The sequence below is a fragment of the Antedon mediterranea genome, chromosome 5 (assembly GCF_964355755.1).
Source record: "Antedon mediterranea chromosome 5, ecAntMedi1.1, whole genome shotgun sequence".
NCBI classification, from domain to species: Eukaryota; Metazoa; Echinodermata; class Crinoidea; order Comatulida; family Antedonidae; genus Antedon; species Antedon mediterranea.
The window spans coordinates 11,841,471-11,857,091 of NC_092674.1; the positions used below are offsets into that span (position 1 = coordinate 11,841,471).

At 31.7% G+C, this 15,621-nt stretch overlaps 1 protein-coding gene across 1 annotated transcript; it reads right to left on the reverse strand.

Moving 5' to 3' along the window:
- Positions 1–549: 549 nt before the first annotated feature.
- LOC140049689 (adhesion G protein-coupled receptor L4-like) lies at positions 550–5,944 on the reverse strand. Its single transcript, XM_072094639.1, has 12 exons — positions 5,871–5,944; positions 5,392–5,518; positions 5,137–5,192; positions 4,846–4,957; positions 4,526–4,629; positions 4,236–4,338; positions 3,586–3,803; positions 3,296–3,356; positions 2,959–3,062; positions 1,622–1,790; positions 1,385–1,456; positions 550–855 (listed from the first exon to the last, which is right to left on the reverse strand). The coding sequence occupies exons 1-12, from the start codon at positions 5,942–5,944 to the stop codon at positions 784–786; spliced, it is 1,272 nt and encodes a 423-aa protein (XP_071950740.1). The 3' UTR covers positions 550–783.
- Between the last annotated feature and the right edge of the window lie 9,677 nt (positions 5,945–15,621).

The window sequence follows — 15,621 nt, forward strand, 5'->3', positions numbered from 1 at the left end:
TGAGTGAATTGCAGTTAAAACAAAAGAACAGCTCATGAAGGCACACTGAGTTCCGTAATATTAAAACGTTCCTAAAAAAGTTTACAAACAGATTTGGTAGAATTTAAAGGAAACCCACCCAAATATCAATGTTTGGCTGGTCAAATTTACACCTCGGTGGTTATAAAATAAGTAATTCAGTTTTAGAGTCGTTTAATTTTAACTTATTAAGGCACATCCTTTTGCTAACGTCGTCGATACCATTATTCAGCCTACTAAAAGCTTCGTTAAGATCACATAGTTTTCTAGGATCACATATGTGTATCATCCGCATACAAATAATATAAGAGACATTTAAAACATGTATTATGTCTGAAATTGGTTTGGTGTATGCAGTAAATAATGATGAACTTAAGGTTGATCCTTGAGTCACACATCATACATATTATCTAACATAATACATTTATACTCCGATCTCAGAATTCTTTATAATATCGTTTAACAACATATGCTTCGAACTATTTGAGGGCTTTGTCGACAATTGTTTCTTATTCTATTTACAATGGGTTATGATCTACAGGTTCAAACGCTGTTGTATAATAAAACTCAACACCAAACATACTTTTCTTCGGTGCAGTTTAAATATTGATTATCGATATTAAAATTACATTCACAATGTTACATTAGTTTGTCTAGTGGTAAAAATAATAATAACAAGTAGTGCATAATAACAAAAGTGAAGTTGTGGATGGTGCTAGTGAAATATCAATGAATAGATCCTCGACACGTATCCACCGACAATAATCACACGTGGCCTGTTATAAACGTCGTTTGGCGATCAGACAACGCATCGGTTCTGCGAATCACATTTTCTTCCTGTAAGCAAAACAAGGATTTATTTATATATTTTAAACTATGTAGATGTAAAATGGGGGAATAACATGTGACTTGCATCCTACTGGGCTGAATTCCGCACAGATGTGGACGACACATACAATAAAGGTCCCTTCGTGTCGAGTGCTGCCATCAATCGGCGCCCGCTCGTCTGCCCACAACGACAGGAGCTGCATGGACCAGTACACCGGGGTAACCCCCTACTCTTTCTAAAGAAGTACTGGTTTCTTTAAAGTTCGCACGAGCCATATGTGTACACTGGGCCTCCAGTTTTAAGTTCTTATGCTTTGTGTCGGCCCTGCCCTGTTTTAAAAAATATATTCCATTTCGAATCGAATTAAATTGGTAGACCTACAGTATTAGGTAACACTCAGTAACTGTTACTAGTATTTATTTTAACATCACGTTAATGCTCATCTGGGACACGTTCGTTATTGTGTGGTGGATTATTTATATCTGTACATTCTTTTAACCAATACATACAACGAAGATACAATTGTTTAGTATTTACCTGATTACTGATGTTTACTCGATTCTTGCCCGGAGTGTGTTTTGCAATCAGCTTCATTAGTGGATCTATAATCTAAAAAAAAGAAGGTTAAATTTATATTAAGGCCCATTTAGTAGATGAAAATATATAGTACTTTCATGAGTCCAATAACATTTCGCCATGATCATCAATAAGAACAATTAAGTCGGTTTTTTGCTACATACATTTTCAGTAAAATAACTACGAATTCTAAAATACCTGGTTATCCAGAAGACAGCAAACCACAAACAGAAATATCCCCTGTAACGAGTTGAGTATATTGAAGAGATATACCATCACACTGGTTGTTGAGTCGATGTTTAAAACTCCGATTATCCATGTAACACCAAGAATTGGAAGAAGAACAAAGCTTCCTCTAACGGCATTCCTAAAATGAAAAACCGCATATAAAAAAGATGATGGGGCCCGTTCAGGCTTATTTATTTATCCAAACAAACATTACCGGTGTAAACAAAGTAGTAAAGACACACGAACAAAAAAATAAAACTTTCTTTCTTTTGATGCCGTTCTTTCTTCCGGTTTGCTCTCAATCTTTTAAGCTATTTCATCTTACAATGTGATTTTATTCATTTTATTATATTTATTCCAATGACTTGGAATTTTTACCAACCAAACAAACTTTTTAGTCGCGTGGAAGCGACTCTATAGTTCACTATGTCGGTCGGTCAGTCGGTCTGTCTGTCTGTCTGTCAGTCTGTCTGTCGGTCTGTCTGTCTGTCTGTCTGTCTGTCTGTCGGTCCGGTATCACTATGCGTTTTATTCCTTTATGACCTTATCTTGATATCAGTTTAATCTAGCTAAGTCAATTTTTCACAGAATATTCCTTATGGCCAGGAATCGATGTGGTTATGTTTTCACGGTGCGCAATAAAAAATTACACGGTCTACGCACGATTTAACAAAATCACGTTTGTAATCATATCTTAACAACCATGAATCACAATTAAATAAAATTTGGTACTCATAAATTTCAGGGCATAAATCATCATATGGCAATACAATTACGTGCGTAGTGCATGTAACGCATGTGTACGCGCGCTTAAAATTTTCAAAATTTATTTTCGATGAAATAAGAGTACGTTTCAGGCAATTTTAAGCGTTTACAAAATTGCCATGAGTGCGCAGATTTTTGCGTGCGCACTGCGCGTTAAATGTTATTGCGCACTCTTTTTGCCCGATTTCTGTTTTCTTGACTTACTTTTCAACTCAAAATTACGTTATACGAGCACGTCAAAAGTGACAGGCTACGCACGTATAAATTATAAAAAATATAAATGTTTTTAAACATTTCAACATTTTTAAACATGTTCAGTAATTTCGGTCAGTATATTTCACTATGTCAGTCGGTCCGTCTGTCTGTCGGTCTGTCTGTCTGTCGGTCTGTTTGTCTGTCGGTCTGTTTGTCTGTCGGTCCGGTATCACTATGCATTGTAGCACGCGACTTAATGGCTGTTGGCCTTGTTGTTATTACAGTAGGCTATAACTTAGGTTGTAATAGTTTGTAATGTTCATAAACAATATAAATATTTGGCTTACCTTAATTGTTTGTACTCGTTTTGCTTTTTAGGAGGCTTAGTCACTATTGATCCAGATCTTTTATAAATCACATGTACCATTTTACCCAACACTAATATGTTTATCTAAAATTAGGAAATATGATTTATTTTCAATTATTCTTTATACTTTGAAACATAAAACTGTTTTTCTACATTATAAAGAAGTCAAACCTTTTATCCTATTTGATAAAATGTTTGTAGATTTTCTATTCTTGGTAACTTAATATCTTTATCGTATCTATATTTGAGTTTTTTTTTTTTCCTTTTAGTTTTGGACTCTAGGTATACAGCGCTTTATAGTAGATATGTGTACATACCCCAATAATCAAGCAAGCTGGAATAACAACAACCAAGCGACACGAAACTTTAAGCCAGCATCTAAAATAAAGACAATTAATCGTTAACACGACCATCTAAAGTTGCTCATCTTCTTAACAATAACATGGTCTACTCTAGACCTATCTAATATATCTAAATAATAATAATAATTTCATTGATTACGCAATATTTCATTCGTTGATCGATTAAATCCTCTATTCAATGGCTCCAGGCTCCACCTAATTAATAACAGCAGTTAATATTGTAACTCATGAAAATGTATACATACAAGGTATCAGTGACGTAGCATTCATGACTAAAAGTTATAACCATGGCAACAATGAACGCAGGCGTCACGTAGCAGAACAACATGTAATGCACTAGCTTGAATCTTTTAGACTTGTTGTATACTACTTTTAAAACCAAGAAAATAGCTTCTGCCAGCATCCACATAAACATGCACAGAACAAGATAATGCAGGAGGATTGAAACTGTCTTACATAACACCTAAAAGAAAAAAAATAATGTTCAAGTGTATTGTAAATGTAAATAAATTTTATTCTCTAAATGGTCATGAATTCCTAATAAAAGTTAAGATATATAATATAATATAATATTATGTGACAAAAAAAATGAATCTTGAACCTTGAATCATTATTGTATTAACGAAAAGGAAACATTCTTTTAAAGATAATTTCAAATCGGATTAATATCACATTTTAAAATGAAAATTCATATTTTTATCTTATAATGAATACAAACATCGTCTACGTTTAAAAGAATATCATATTTTTTAGTATTCAATTTAACTAATTAAAAGTTGACCAAATGTATTCACAAGAATATATCATCTATTTTAATTCAATGCCTTTTAATTGATACACACTTAGTTTGAACGAATTAATATTGTGTAAAGGATTAAAAAGAAACGGTGCCTACCTTACGGTTTATTTGGTTGAGAACTGATAAAAATAGTATATCAACTCCTAATGTGCAAATGATGAGGTTGATATGGATCTTGTAACGCATGTTTAACTTGTTCCTATTTATGAAGAATAGCAACATGTAAACAAACAAAATTTCTTTCTTATAAAACACCTTATGAGTTCAACAAATAATAAATAAAATTCATGTTGATACCTAAAATGTGGATAGCTTACAAAGGTGAAATTTTAAGTAAAAAAGTCTTTAAAGGGAGAAAAATGTCAATTTCAACTTAAATTGCAAACCTCAGTAATAGGTAGATTAGTAGATTGATAGACAGCGTCACAATCGACAAGCTCAATCCGACTATTGTAATCCATGTGTTTATAACTTCGTCATCTTTCCGTAACTAAAAAACAGTATAAACACAAATAAGCAATTAAAATAGCAATTTCTTAACATAAATCAATCACCAATAAGAATGGTGTTTAAAATAGGATTTTTAAAAGAAAAAATATAAAATAAATGTGATTACCCAGTACAACATACTTGAGTTAACATTAAAATCCTACGAAATTTTCTAAATAATGAATGAAAAAAAACCCCTCAAGCATATCATATTTACCTCATTTTTTGAAATCTGCATTAACACTGAAAAACTCGTCAGATGAGAACAGAAACAACGAACAAACCTCTCTGTGACATTTCGCACATGACAACCTCTTGTTGACCATTTGCTAATAATTTCAATTAAATAATAGATACGTCGATAACACCAGAGTCACTGTATGTTATTCTTTTTGTGGAATGATTAATGGTGACTAATTATCACAATTGAATATTACTACATCACAAAGCTCCAATGCATTAAAATGAATTTGGCAACATGAATTGAGTGGAAGCACAAATACTTTACCTCGGTAGAAGATCAAAGAATACGCAATCATACTTCGCTTCATATTCTGAGGAATCCTATAATAAATAAAGAGTAACAATAATAAATATATCCAACATTTAAAAAAGGTCACTTATAAAATATACAGATTGAGATAATTATAAATTATGGCACTCATAAACTACAGATATTTTTTAAGGCTGATAAATTGATATTACTTATCGAGCCTTTATGTAATGGTTTAAAAATGGTCAGGACATAGGATTCTTATCTTACGTTTAGTGGAACAATTGGAAGAGAGTACATCACTTGGGCATCTACTTTGTCATTTTCTCTATAAATACTTATGGAGAGCACACCACTGACTAGGTATGAATGAAGAACGTTCCCTGATGCTAATCCTCTAAAATTCCGTACAAAATAAAAACAAAAACATTATGATGTGCATAATTATGACAGCTAAAGTTATCAAAAAAAGCATTCTACAACGGAAAAATAGGTGAAATCAATATAAAAATTTTGTTTAATGCAGAAGGTTTGTGAAATAGATAATGGGCATTCCCGAGAAGTCAATGTCTACAGAAAAAGAAATTGTAATTTATATGGATATAGCTGTAGTAAAAAAAGAACATCCTAGATCTTCTTACTGGAGTGGTTGTTGAATTTTGTTTTATAGTTTATTGAATACAAAATGAGGTAATTGTACCGTAATTTAGTTTATTATTAGAATAGGCCTCGTTGAATTTAATACATACACGGTATTATCTAAAGGTACATCATTACCAGGCCCATTAAGCACATCGCCACTTTCAATATACATCAAAACCATTGCTAGATTACCTATTAAAAGAAGAATAAACGTTAATACTATTAGGCCCACACAACTGACATTTATGGCGCTATTCTGTCCAGAAGAATCTTAGCAAATAACAGAATAATACACTCCTTACCGCACTCTAGCAAGTTAAACACCTTTAGCAATAAGCATGGCTTCCTTTTCAATATATGAACCTAATATTGATTTTCCAAAGGAGATTTTTAGTCTAAATCGTTTGAGGGTCACTTTAATGTTACTATATTTATTATCTTCCAGATACGTAAGCAGGTTGAGATGGGGTTAGAGAGTTTTTGAGGTATGCGCTCTCCACATGCTCTACAAACTAAAAAAAACACAAACTTTGAATAAATCTTGAACGTTTTACAATTTTCTGCTACTACGTAAGCAGGTTGAGATGAGGTTAGAGAGTTTTTGAGGTATGCGCTCTCCGCATGGCTCTACAGACTAAATAAAGACAAACTTTGAATAAATCTTGAACGTTTCACAATTTTCTCCCACTACATAAGCAGGTTGAGATGAGGTTAGAGAGTTTTTGAGGTTTGCGCTTTCTGCATGGCTCTACAGACTAAATAAACACAAACTTCGGATAAATCTTGAACATTTTACAATTTTCTCCCACTACGTAAGCAGGTTGAGATGAGGTTAGAGAGTTTTTGAGGTATGCGCTTTCCACATGGCTCTACAAACTAAAAAACACAAACTTTTAATAAATCTTGAACGTTTTACAATTTTCTCCCACTACGTAAGCAGGTTGAGATGAGGTTAGAGAGTTTTTGAGGTATGCGCTCTCCACATGGCTCTACAGACTAAATAAACACAAACTTCGGATAAATCTTGAACGTTATACAATTTTCTCCCACTTACGTAGCGTAGCGTTCTTCTATATATACATTATTTTAAATTGACAATTTGGCAACCTACTAAGTAAATAGTTTGATAATAAAACGATACCTATGTCCAAAGTGAGTGAAAAGCATGGACGTTGAAAACGATATTGTTTGTCCACAGAGAAAGCATCTTCTTTAAGGAACACAAGAAGTCATGTTTTAATTTTGTTTTGCAATTTCAATGTTCAATATAAATCACACCAACCGTCATTATCTGGAATCTGTACAGTAACAAAAGCTGATTGATTAAACTTTGTATCGATTTCCTCCTTGATATTTGTTGCATTTCCAATCCATGATGCTGTTATGTCTGATATTGGTGAGATTAAATAACGTATGAAGAAAAGAAGAAAAGAATATATTAATCAAATACAAAAAGCAGTAGGCCTAATAGTTTTAATAAAATACTATATTTTGTTTCCAATATCTTGGAAATAAAGATAATAAAATCAAACTTTGATTTGTAATTTTGTAGCTAAATTATTAAAAGGTATTCTAAAGAGAAAAGATATACAGAACATTACTTTTGCTTTATAAAAGGATGATTAAAAACTGTGACGTATTGTTTCCGGTTGGTTGACTATTTTTTTAAATTACGGTTTTATTGGGTAAATTTCATTGTGTTTTATTCCATTTTTGTTCTTACATTATTGGTGTATTTCATTAATGTAATGAATCAGTGGGGTTGTCCTAAAATATCACCAACTGCATTTGTAGCTATACGGCCCAGGTAATGTACATACAGGTAACATATATACTCATTTCACCGTTATTTAAATGACGTTATTCATTGTTCTTTAATTAACAGCAAACTATCTATAGTCCAAAGTTCCTGAATGTTTACAACCGTCGTCCAATAAAGATGAGATTAAAACTGCTTAAATGAGTTATATTGTTTATTAATTGCATTTCAGTAATAAAATCTACTTTTTGTCTTACATTTTGATTCATTTGTTAAGGTAATGTTTCCTTTCGAAGATGTCTTTAATAGATTCAAAATGCGTGGTTCTTCTGACGCAATCCATGAAATCGGCGAAAAGTCTATCTAAAAAAACAGTAATTATACTCATCTAAGGGTACGATACATTATCAGTGATGCGATTAAAGACACCATTAAACAAATAATAATTTATTCATCTTTTTCTTAAATTCTCTGGCAATAATCAAAATATATATAAATTAAAGATTAACCACACAGAGAATTCCTTAGGGCCGTAAACGAAATACAAAATTATATAAACATATTAAATGTTTGGACTTACGTATGTTAAGAACCGTCTAAATTTCCTAATATATTTTTTAAGACGTAAATAATTGCAATCAATAAGTTTTTACATAATAAATACCAATTTGATATATATATTAATATCTTCAATTTTCAAAATGTTATACAGACCAGCTGATGGCACGAATTACTTTATTTTGAAGTCTTTAAAGTTCGAGAAGGTAAGTGGGATAAGCAGATTGTAAGAAGTTTGTGTGATAAAAAGTGACGAATTTTATAGTGCTGTAATATTTATATAAACCAGCACCTGATGATTTAAGAGCAACTGTTATCATCATTAAGCAGTCTGTGTAAATAAAATGTTGCAAGTTTTACTAGAGTTTTTTATTTATCAATAAACTTACTTCATAAGTTTGTGTAGTGAGAAGCGAAATCTCTGTAATCACGTCGGATGGAAACAGACCCGGAGTTCTTGTTTGTCTATGCACATCCAATTGAGATGACGTGTGTAATGAACTTGAGCTATTTCCCATAACAAATCCTATTGACATAATTTGCCAGTAATTTAAAAGAATAAGAAAAGAATTCAATTACAAATATATATGTAAACAGCCTTTTTTTAAACGACACATCGATTGAAAAGCCAGAACTATTAGAGGATTCAAAATCATGGACGATACAGACAAAAGATCAATTACACAGTATTGAAAGTTAAAACATCTGTTGAGGCTCTACTCTAAACATCACAGAATCAATACAAGTTGCATACGTTTCCTTACCTGTCCTGTGAACTTGTAACTCCCGCTGACCCCCACACGTTTCCGTTTGTTTCCCTGGACATTGTAATTTACACTCGGTTTTGTTTACTCCTGTCATTGAGCCGACGTCATATAAGCATATACATTCATCACCACCTAATAGTGAGGCATAGGGCAGACTATGTCCATAGCAGTATTCAACGCACGTGTCAATATCCATGTCATCGGTACTTGTGTTATAATCAGTTAAAATGATTAAAGAAATGTAGCACCCTACATAATCATCTAGAAATAAATAAAACATTGGAATTACATTTGGAATTTTTTAATTCTAAAATGTATATACTTTCTATTTTTATGTAACTTAAACGGTTGAGCCGCAATTCGATTCTTATTATTATGACCACTTTTATGAATCTGTATTATTTTATGTGTATTTTTTTTTAAATAAAAGAACCAGAATACAATGTATAGGTTATTTTTAGAAGAATAAGTGTGCGACAACAAAGTAATACGCCGGTAATAGGAAGAAGAACTTAATTAGCCCAATCGTAAATCTCGATGTCCTGTTTATATAGTAAGACGTTGTCATAAAACAAAATTAGTTAACTAGAAACGTTACCTCTGTATGGTATTGATAGAGAAGTTGATGATTCTACAAGACCTGTAATAGTAGATAAGAAACAAAAGAACTTGTTACTCCAATTTACACTTGTAAAAATACGTGTTTAATAATTGAACAAATAAAAATAGGATGACTTAAACTTTGTCTAGTCTATCAAATTAGTTGGACAAAATAGGTACGATGTGCCCAATTATGGTAATGATAATATAACGTCATCGTGTTAATATTATGTGCACACCACATTTTCCTTTCACATACAGTTTGATAAAAGTGAGCTTTAATCATGCTCTCTCAACAACAAACAATTACAAACATAAACAGAACACTTTTGGGTTTGTACACCAATTAAGTTACTTATATCCATTTAACACGTAGACCAAATGTAAACAGTTTTAGTATGCATAAGGATCCTGCAACATTTACGAAAAATGGATGAAGTATGTAATAATAATAATAATATTATTATAAATAATTTCATGAGCTGAAGGTCTACTTTCTACTTTATTATACTAACAGTTTTCTTTCTTTGCTATTGTCACGAACTCCCTTTACGTATGTTTCCGAGCTGTTGAAAATACTTTAGGAACTCCCGTGTGACATAAAAGTATACACAAAAAAATCTATAAAGTTGTCAAATAACTAAAAAAACAAAGCTTTAATTTCAATCAACTTTAACTTTTAACAATCCAGTAAGCACTTTAAACAACAGCTTCACAATAACTTTTACAATATAATATCCAACCTCTAATATCCAACAACTTTCTTCATAAATTGCTTCAATCAAAAATCCTTCTCCCTTTTTATACAATTGTCATACTTCTCCTTATATACAATATGTTCAAAACCTTCTAGATCATTCCTTATACTTCTTATACTATTGGATTACAGTTTCTATTAATAGCATTTCTGGAATGTTCTTGATTTTTCTTATATTAATTATAGGCCTACATGGTTTCTTAAATCAAAACATCTTATTCTAGAATGTTCATGTAGATACTAAGTTACTGTATCTGTTAGGAATGGTAATTTATTACAGCTATACGTATCATAAAAACTTTCACCTTACCACATTATTTCAAGAACAACACTCAACACATTTGAACGAACATATGACTTACACACAAAAGCTATGAGAGGAGGCAGCTTATACGAGCAATACTCTTTGCCTCCTTATTTTACTTAAGGTAAGCATCACTCACTTAAGGTAAGTTAATATTTATTATCTTTAACTGAATAAAATTATATTTAACATTGCATGAAAATAAAAAATTAATCTCCTACTTTAAGGATAGGCTAAACTATTCGAATGTGCAGCGCTTTAATTTGGTATGCGGAGTAGAACAACGTTACACAATAGATTGGTTTCACACGCGTAGTAAACAGTAACTCTACTCAGATATGTTATAAAATAGAATACCGTATATGATAAACAGCATACATAGAGAATCGTGTATTATAATAATTGATAATTACATAATATATAATTAATTATAATTGGTATCCTAGATAGGGAATGTTATATCAGAGTAATTTCTCAGACCTCGAAGCAATTATTGTCCGTTTTTGGGATAACGTCAAAATTAAAAGACGGACATTTTCCAAATTTAAACCACATAGATGGTTACAGACTAATCCTACACATCAAACTCCGCAGTGATTCTCCGGTGACACCCTGGCGGTGACCATTCACACCGACGAGAAACCAAGGAATGCAAATTTAATTAAGAACTACTTGTTATTATTATTATTAAATTTAGGCCCTACGTCATACTACAAGACAGATCTTAACCACATTCTAACGCATAGATAGATATGTGGTCCCGGAAGACTCCAATTAATTCTGGAGGCAATCCCGACCAGGATCCCAATTCTGGACCACATTTTATTATTATTTTTACTAATTTTGGCCGTACGCCAAAATCACAAGAAGGATGTTTATCATGATTCTTGATACTATAATATTCTCTATTTTAGCAACTCTCTTGTTCGACTATGTGGTTTGTCAGAATCAGTAGTTTGGAACACCCAAAAGCAAAGGAGAATGGCTCACAACGTATTTCTACCTAACATTACAACAGTTGGCTAAACGTGTGGTAGTTGCTGCGCTGAATCATAAAGTACCATGTTTCTTTTAGTCCACCATTCGAATCCCATCGTGACGTGTTGGCTGGTTGGAATACATGTCGATAGCACTGAGATATTAAGCCGTTGGTCTCGTATGAATGTTTAAAGTAGGAATACAATCTTCGAAAAGAGTTGGGGATCTATTCACGGCTTACTTCCCAATTCACCACCGAACCCGCCTGAACTAGTCTAAACATAGTTATGTCGAACTTTCGAAATAGCAGTTTTGTTTTATTTATTTTGTATTTTGCTATGTCAAAATTATATACATAAATTAAATACATAGTATTTTTGTTTTATTTTTGTTTAAATGTTTCTATATGTCGAAATGTCGACTTATACTTATATGCATGTGGCACCATTGGTCTTCTTAAATTTTAGGTTTTTAAAAATAAATGTTATAACTTCCATTTTTTATTTTTTAAATGTTTATTTAGATAAATGGCCATATACATGGCAAACGTATGTTTGGCGCAATATTTATTATATATTTCTTTTTTTATTCGTAGTTATAGATATAATAATGGTTCAATGTTGCAATCATATCCATCAAATCAAAGTTCAAAACCATTTAGTGTACCATTCCAAAAAGTGTTAATTTTCAGAAATTAGTATGACTGCTACAAATCTTTTACAAAATTCTTTAAAACTAATATTACTAACAAATGAAATAGTAGAAGAACCCTGTTCATATTTGAAATATACTTAAATATTTAGGATTAAAAAGGATAAAAATAAGCATGTAACAGAAATGAAGCCGCAACGGATATTCTAACTTAAAAACGGAAATGACTTTAATATTTGATTTGAGTATATTTATTGACCATAATAACATAGATATACAATGTAAATAACATAGGCCTAATAAAAATATAAAGATATACCAAGAAAGAGTTAAATTTGAAGAATGTAATTTAACTCTTCCTTGGATATACATAATAAAAAAAAGTAATAACCTAATGTAATAAAATGTCTGGTGACTCACTAGAAGTTGACAAAAAGATGGTGGATAGACGGTGGATAATTTTTGCTATAGCATTAAAATAAAACTCTGAAGTTGAATAACAAGGCCATATAAGGGTGTGTGGCGCAGTGTGGTGGACGTTGGACTACTGATCATGAGATCGCGGTTTGAATCCAACTCTGCCGCATTGCTTGTATCCTTAGGCAAACTGAATACTAGCTGCATTATGAGAGAATGTTTTTTGATGCAAAAATGTTGAGCGCTTCAGAGGTTTCACAACATTAGGAGCTATATAAATCCAGGATATTATTATTATAGACATGGCTCCAATTGCGTGCGCAAATTTGAGTTAGTGTTTACCGACCGACAAACCGACCAACATAGTGAACTGTAGAGTCGCAACTAAAATACTAAAGACGTAAAATTCAAGTTATATTACATATTTTTAGTTATCTTATAACATTTTTTACCATACCGTTTATTTTTTATAGTTTTTTAAAAATGCCTTTCTATTTACAACATTTGTGTACACAAGAATAGAGATTTTACTGTGTAATTTGATATCCCTCTTCACTGATAAGAAAGTGCTTATTTTCAACAAGCTTGTGTGAAACAGATACAATCCCAAAAATTATAAAACATATAGGAAAAATATAGATCGATAATTATTGAAATTCATGATCAATAGAAATGTTTTGCCCGGCGCACCTGGCCTTCAAATCTCTAAACTTATGAACAAATAGGAAATTTATTAAAGATGAACATAATTTGTTGTAAAACGGCCTCTCCGTCCCGAAGATACTGGTGTTTTTTAACTTTGTACACTGTATCTGTTTTGCGAAATTTCCTTTTTTTTGTTGTTATCAATTTTTTTTCATGAATATTCATAAAATGCTGTAAATTATTATTTGTTATACTCATGTTTGAACACAAACGGCTGTTGTGTTGGTCGATCGGGAGGTTGCCTGGAATATTTTTATAAAAATTAACAATATCAATGTTATTATCTTTGATCTATGTACTTATCTAATTTCACAATAATGTTGATTATGATATAGGTCAAGAGTTTTATCTTTAATGATGAATGAATATAAGAAATACTTTATTGTCCTTACGTACCTGTGCTGTGTATTTGCATGACGTGCCATCCCCCACACGTTTCTGTTGCTTTCCCTGAACATTGTTTGTTACAATCGGTGTCGTGTACTCTGTCCACCGAGTTGAAATCATTTAAACAGATACAGATAAAACCGTAATACAGTGAGGCATAGTACATACTATGTTCATAACAATAGTAGACACACATGTAAATATCCATATCTTTGTCTTCTAAAGAATATTCGGTATAATCATACAGAATTTCATGGTAGCAGCCTACATAATCATCTAAAAATAAGATTCCAATATTTTGAGAAAATGAAAAAAAAATATTTGAAAATGGACCGACTAAACGGCCGTAATAATAATTTACAGCATGTTATGAATATTCATGAAAAATAATTGAAATGTCGCAAACAGATACAGTACAAACGTCATAACACCAGTATCTTCGGGACGGAGAGTCCGTTTTGCAACAAATAATTATGTTTATCTTTAATCAATTTCCTATTTGTTCTGTATTTGAAGAAAAAATAAATATTGATTTGTTTTTTTTTTTTAAATTGCATTTCTTTCTTTTATAAAAACAAAAAAGAAAAAAAAGCAAAAAATCAAGGAATCAGGCATTCACTTAGTCATCTCACTTTGTAAGTACTCTTAAATTGAGAGGGTGTCACTTACGAAAGCTAGGGTAAATTCGTTCCAGAATTGATTTCCAAGACAGGAACAGTAGGTGCATTGGTACTTTAATTTAAGTATCTATATAATTCAAGTTTTTTTTTTCAGATACGTGTGAAAAAAAAAGTATTTACCTCTATAATAGGTCAAATCAGTTTGACGAAGTAAAGTTGTTCTTGGGGTTTCTGTAGTAAAGGCAGTGCTCGATCGTCTATCGCCTCAATTAAGAAAAAAAAATAAACATAGCTGCTGAGCAATGTACATATTACATGTATATGGCATGTGGCGCAGTGTTTCGACGTTGAACTATTGATCGTGAGTTCGAATCCAAAGCTCGTCGCATTGCTTGTGTTCTTCAACAAGATACTTTACTTACGTTTACCTCTCTCCACTCAAATGTACAAATAGATATCTGGTATAGGTAAAAATATTATGGGAGTATGTTTCCAGACGTGTTTGATCCACAAATATGACTGGGGTAATAATGAGGCTGTGTGCATTAAAGGCCCTACAATGGTATGTTTTCTGATGATAAGGCCTACTATATTTTACAAACAAACTTAAATTTAAGTAAATAAAATTGGCAAACGATAACAAACCAATCAAGATAATACACAATTATAAAAGGTACAATACTGAATTGTTAGCCTAATTTAAGTAAAGAGGTATTTAAAAGAAACACAAATTGTGTGTTACCAGGTGATGTTTATTTACACAAATGCTATATTTAAAAGTTCAGTTCAACCAGACTTTCTCAGCTTTAATTATGTTTAAGTATGTTTAATTAAAAGTGATTACATATAAAAATACAGGGAAAATATGGCAATAGTTTCCAATTTTTTTTTTTTTTTGCTATGGCAATAGTTTCCAAAAAACTGTTTTTAAATTTTTCTAAAAAAAATCGTTCAGAAAATTACACCTTTTCAGTAATTTAGGGGTTATTAGTACTTGGCGATTGACGCGTTTTTGTCGCCGGTGAACGCGTTGATGTAAGGATGTCTCCCCATCGGTAAAACGGGTAAGTTATAATGTGTCTATAATTTGAGGCTATACACACAATTAATGCCATTGTTTAGGCCCAAATAATATTTCAATTGAAAATGTCAGTATAATTTACATGTAACATCATGATTTGCACTGTACAACAACAAAATCATAACTAAACTTTAATTCGTCACTTTGACGAATTATAGGTAATAATTTTACCATTTTAATGAAATTAGAATTTTTTAAACATGCACGTACGTTAACATACGACATGATGCATATATTCTTATAGTGCTGAGTTGTACCTATTATGTGTCATATA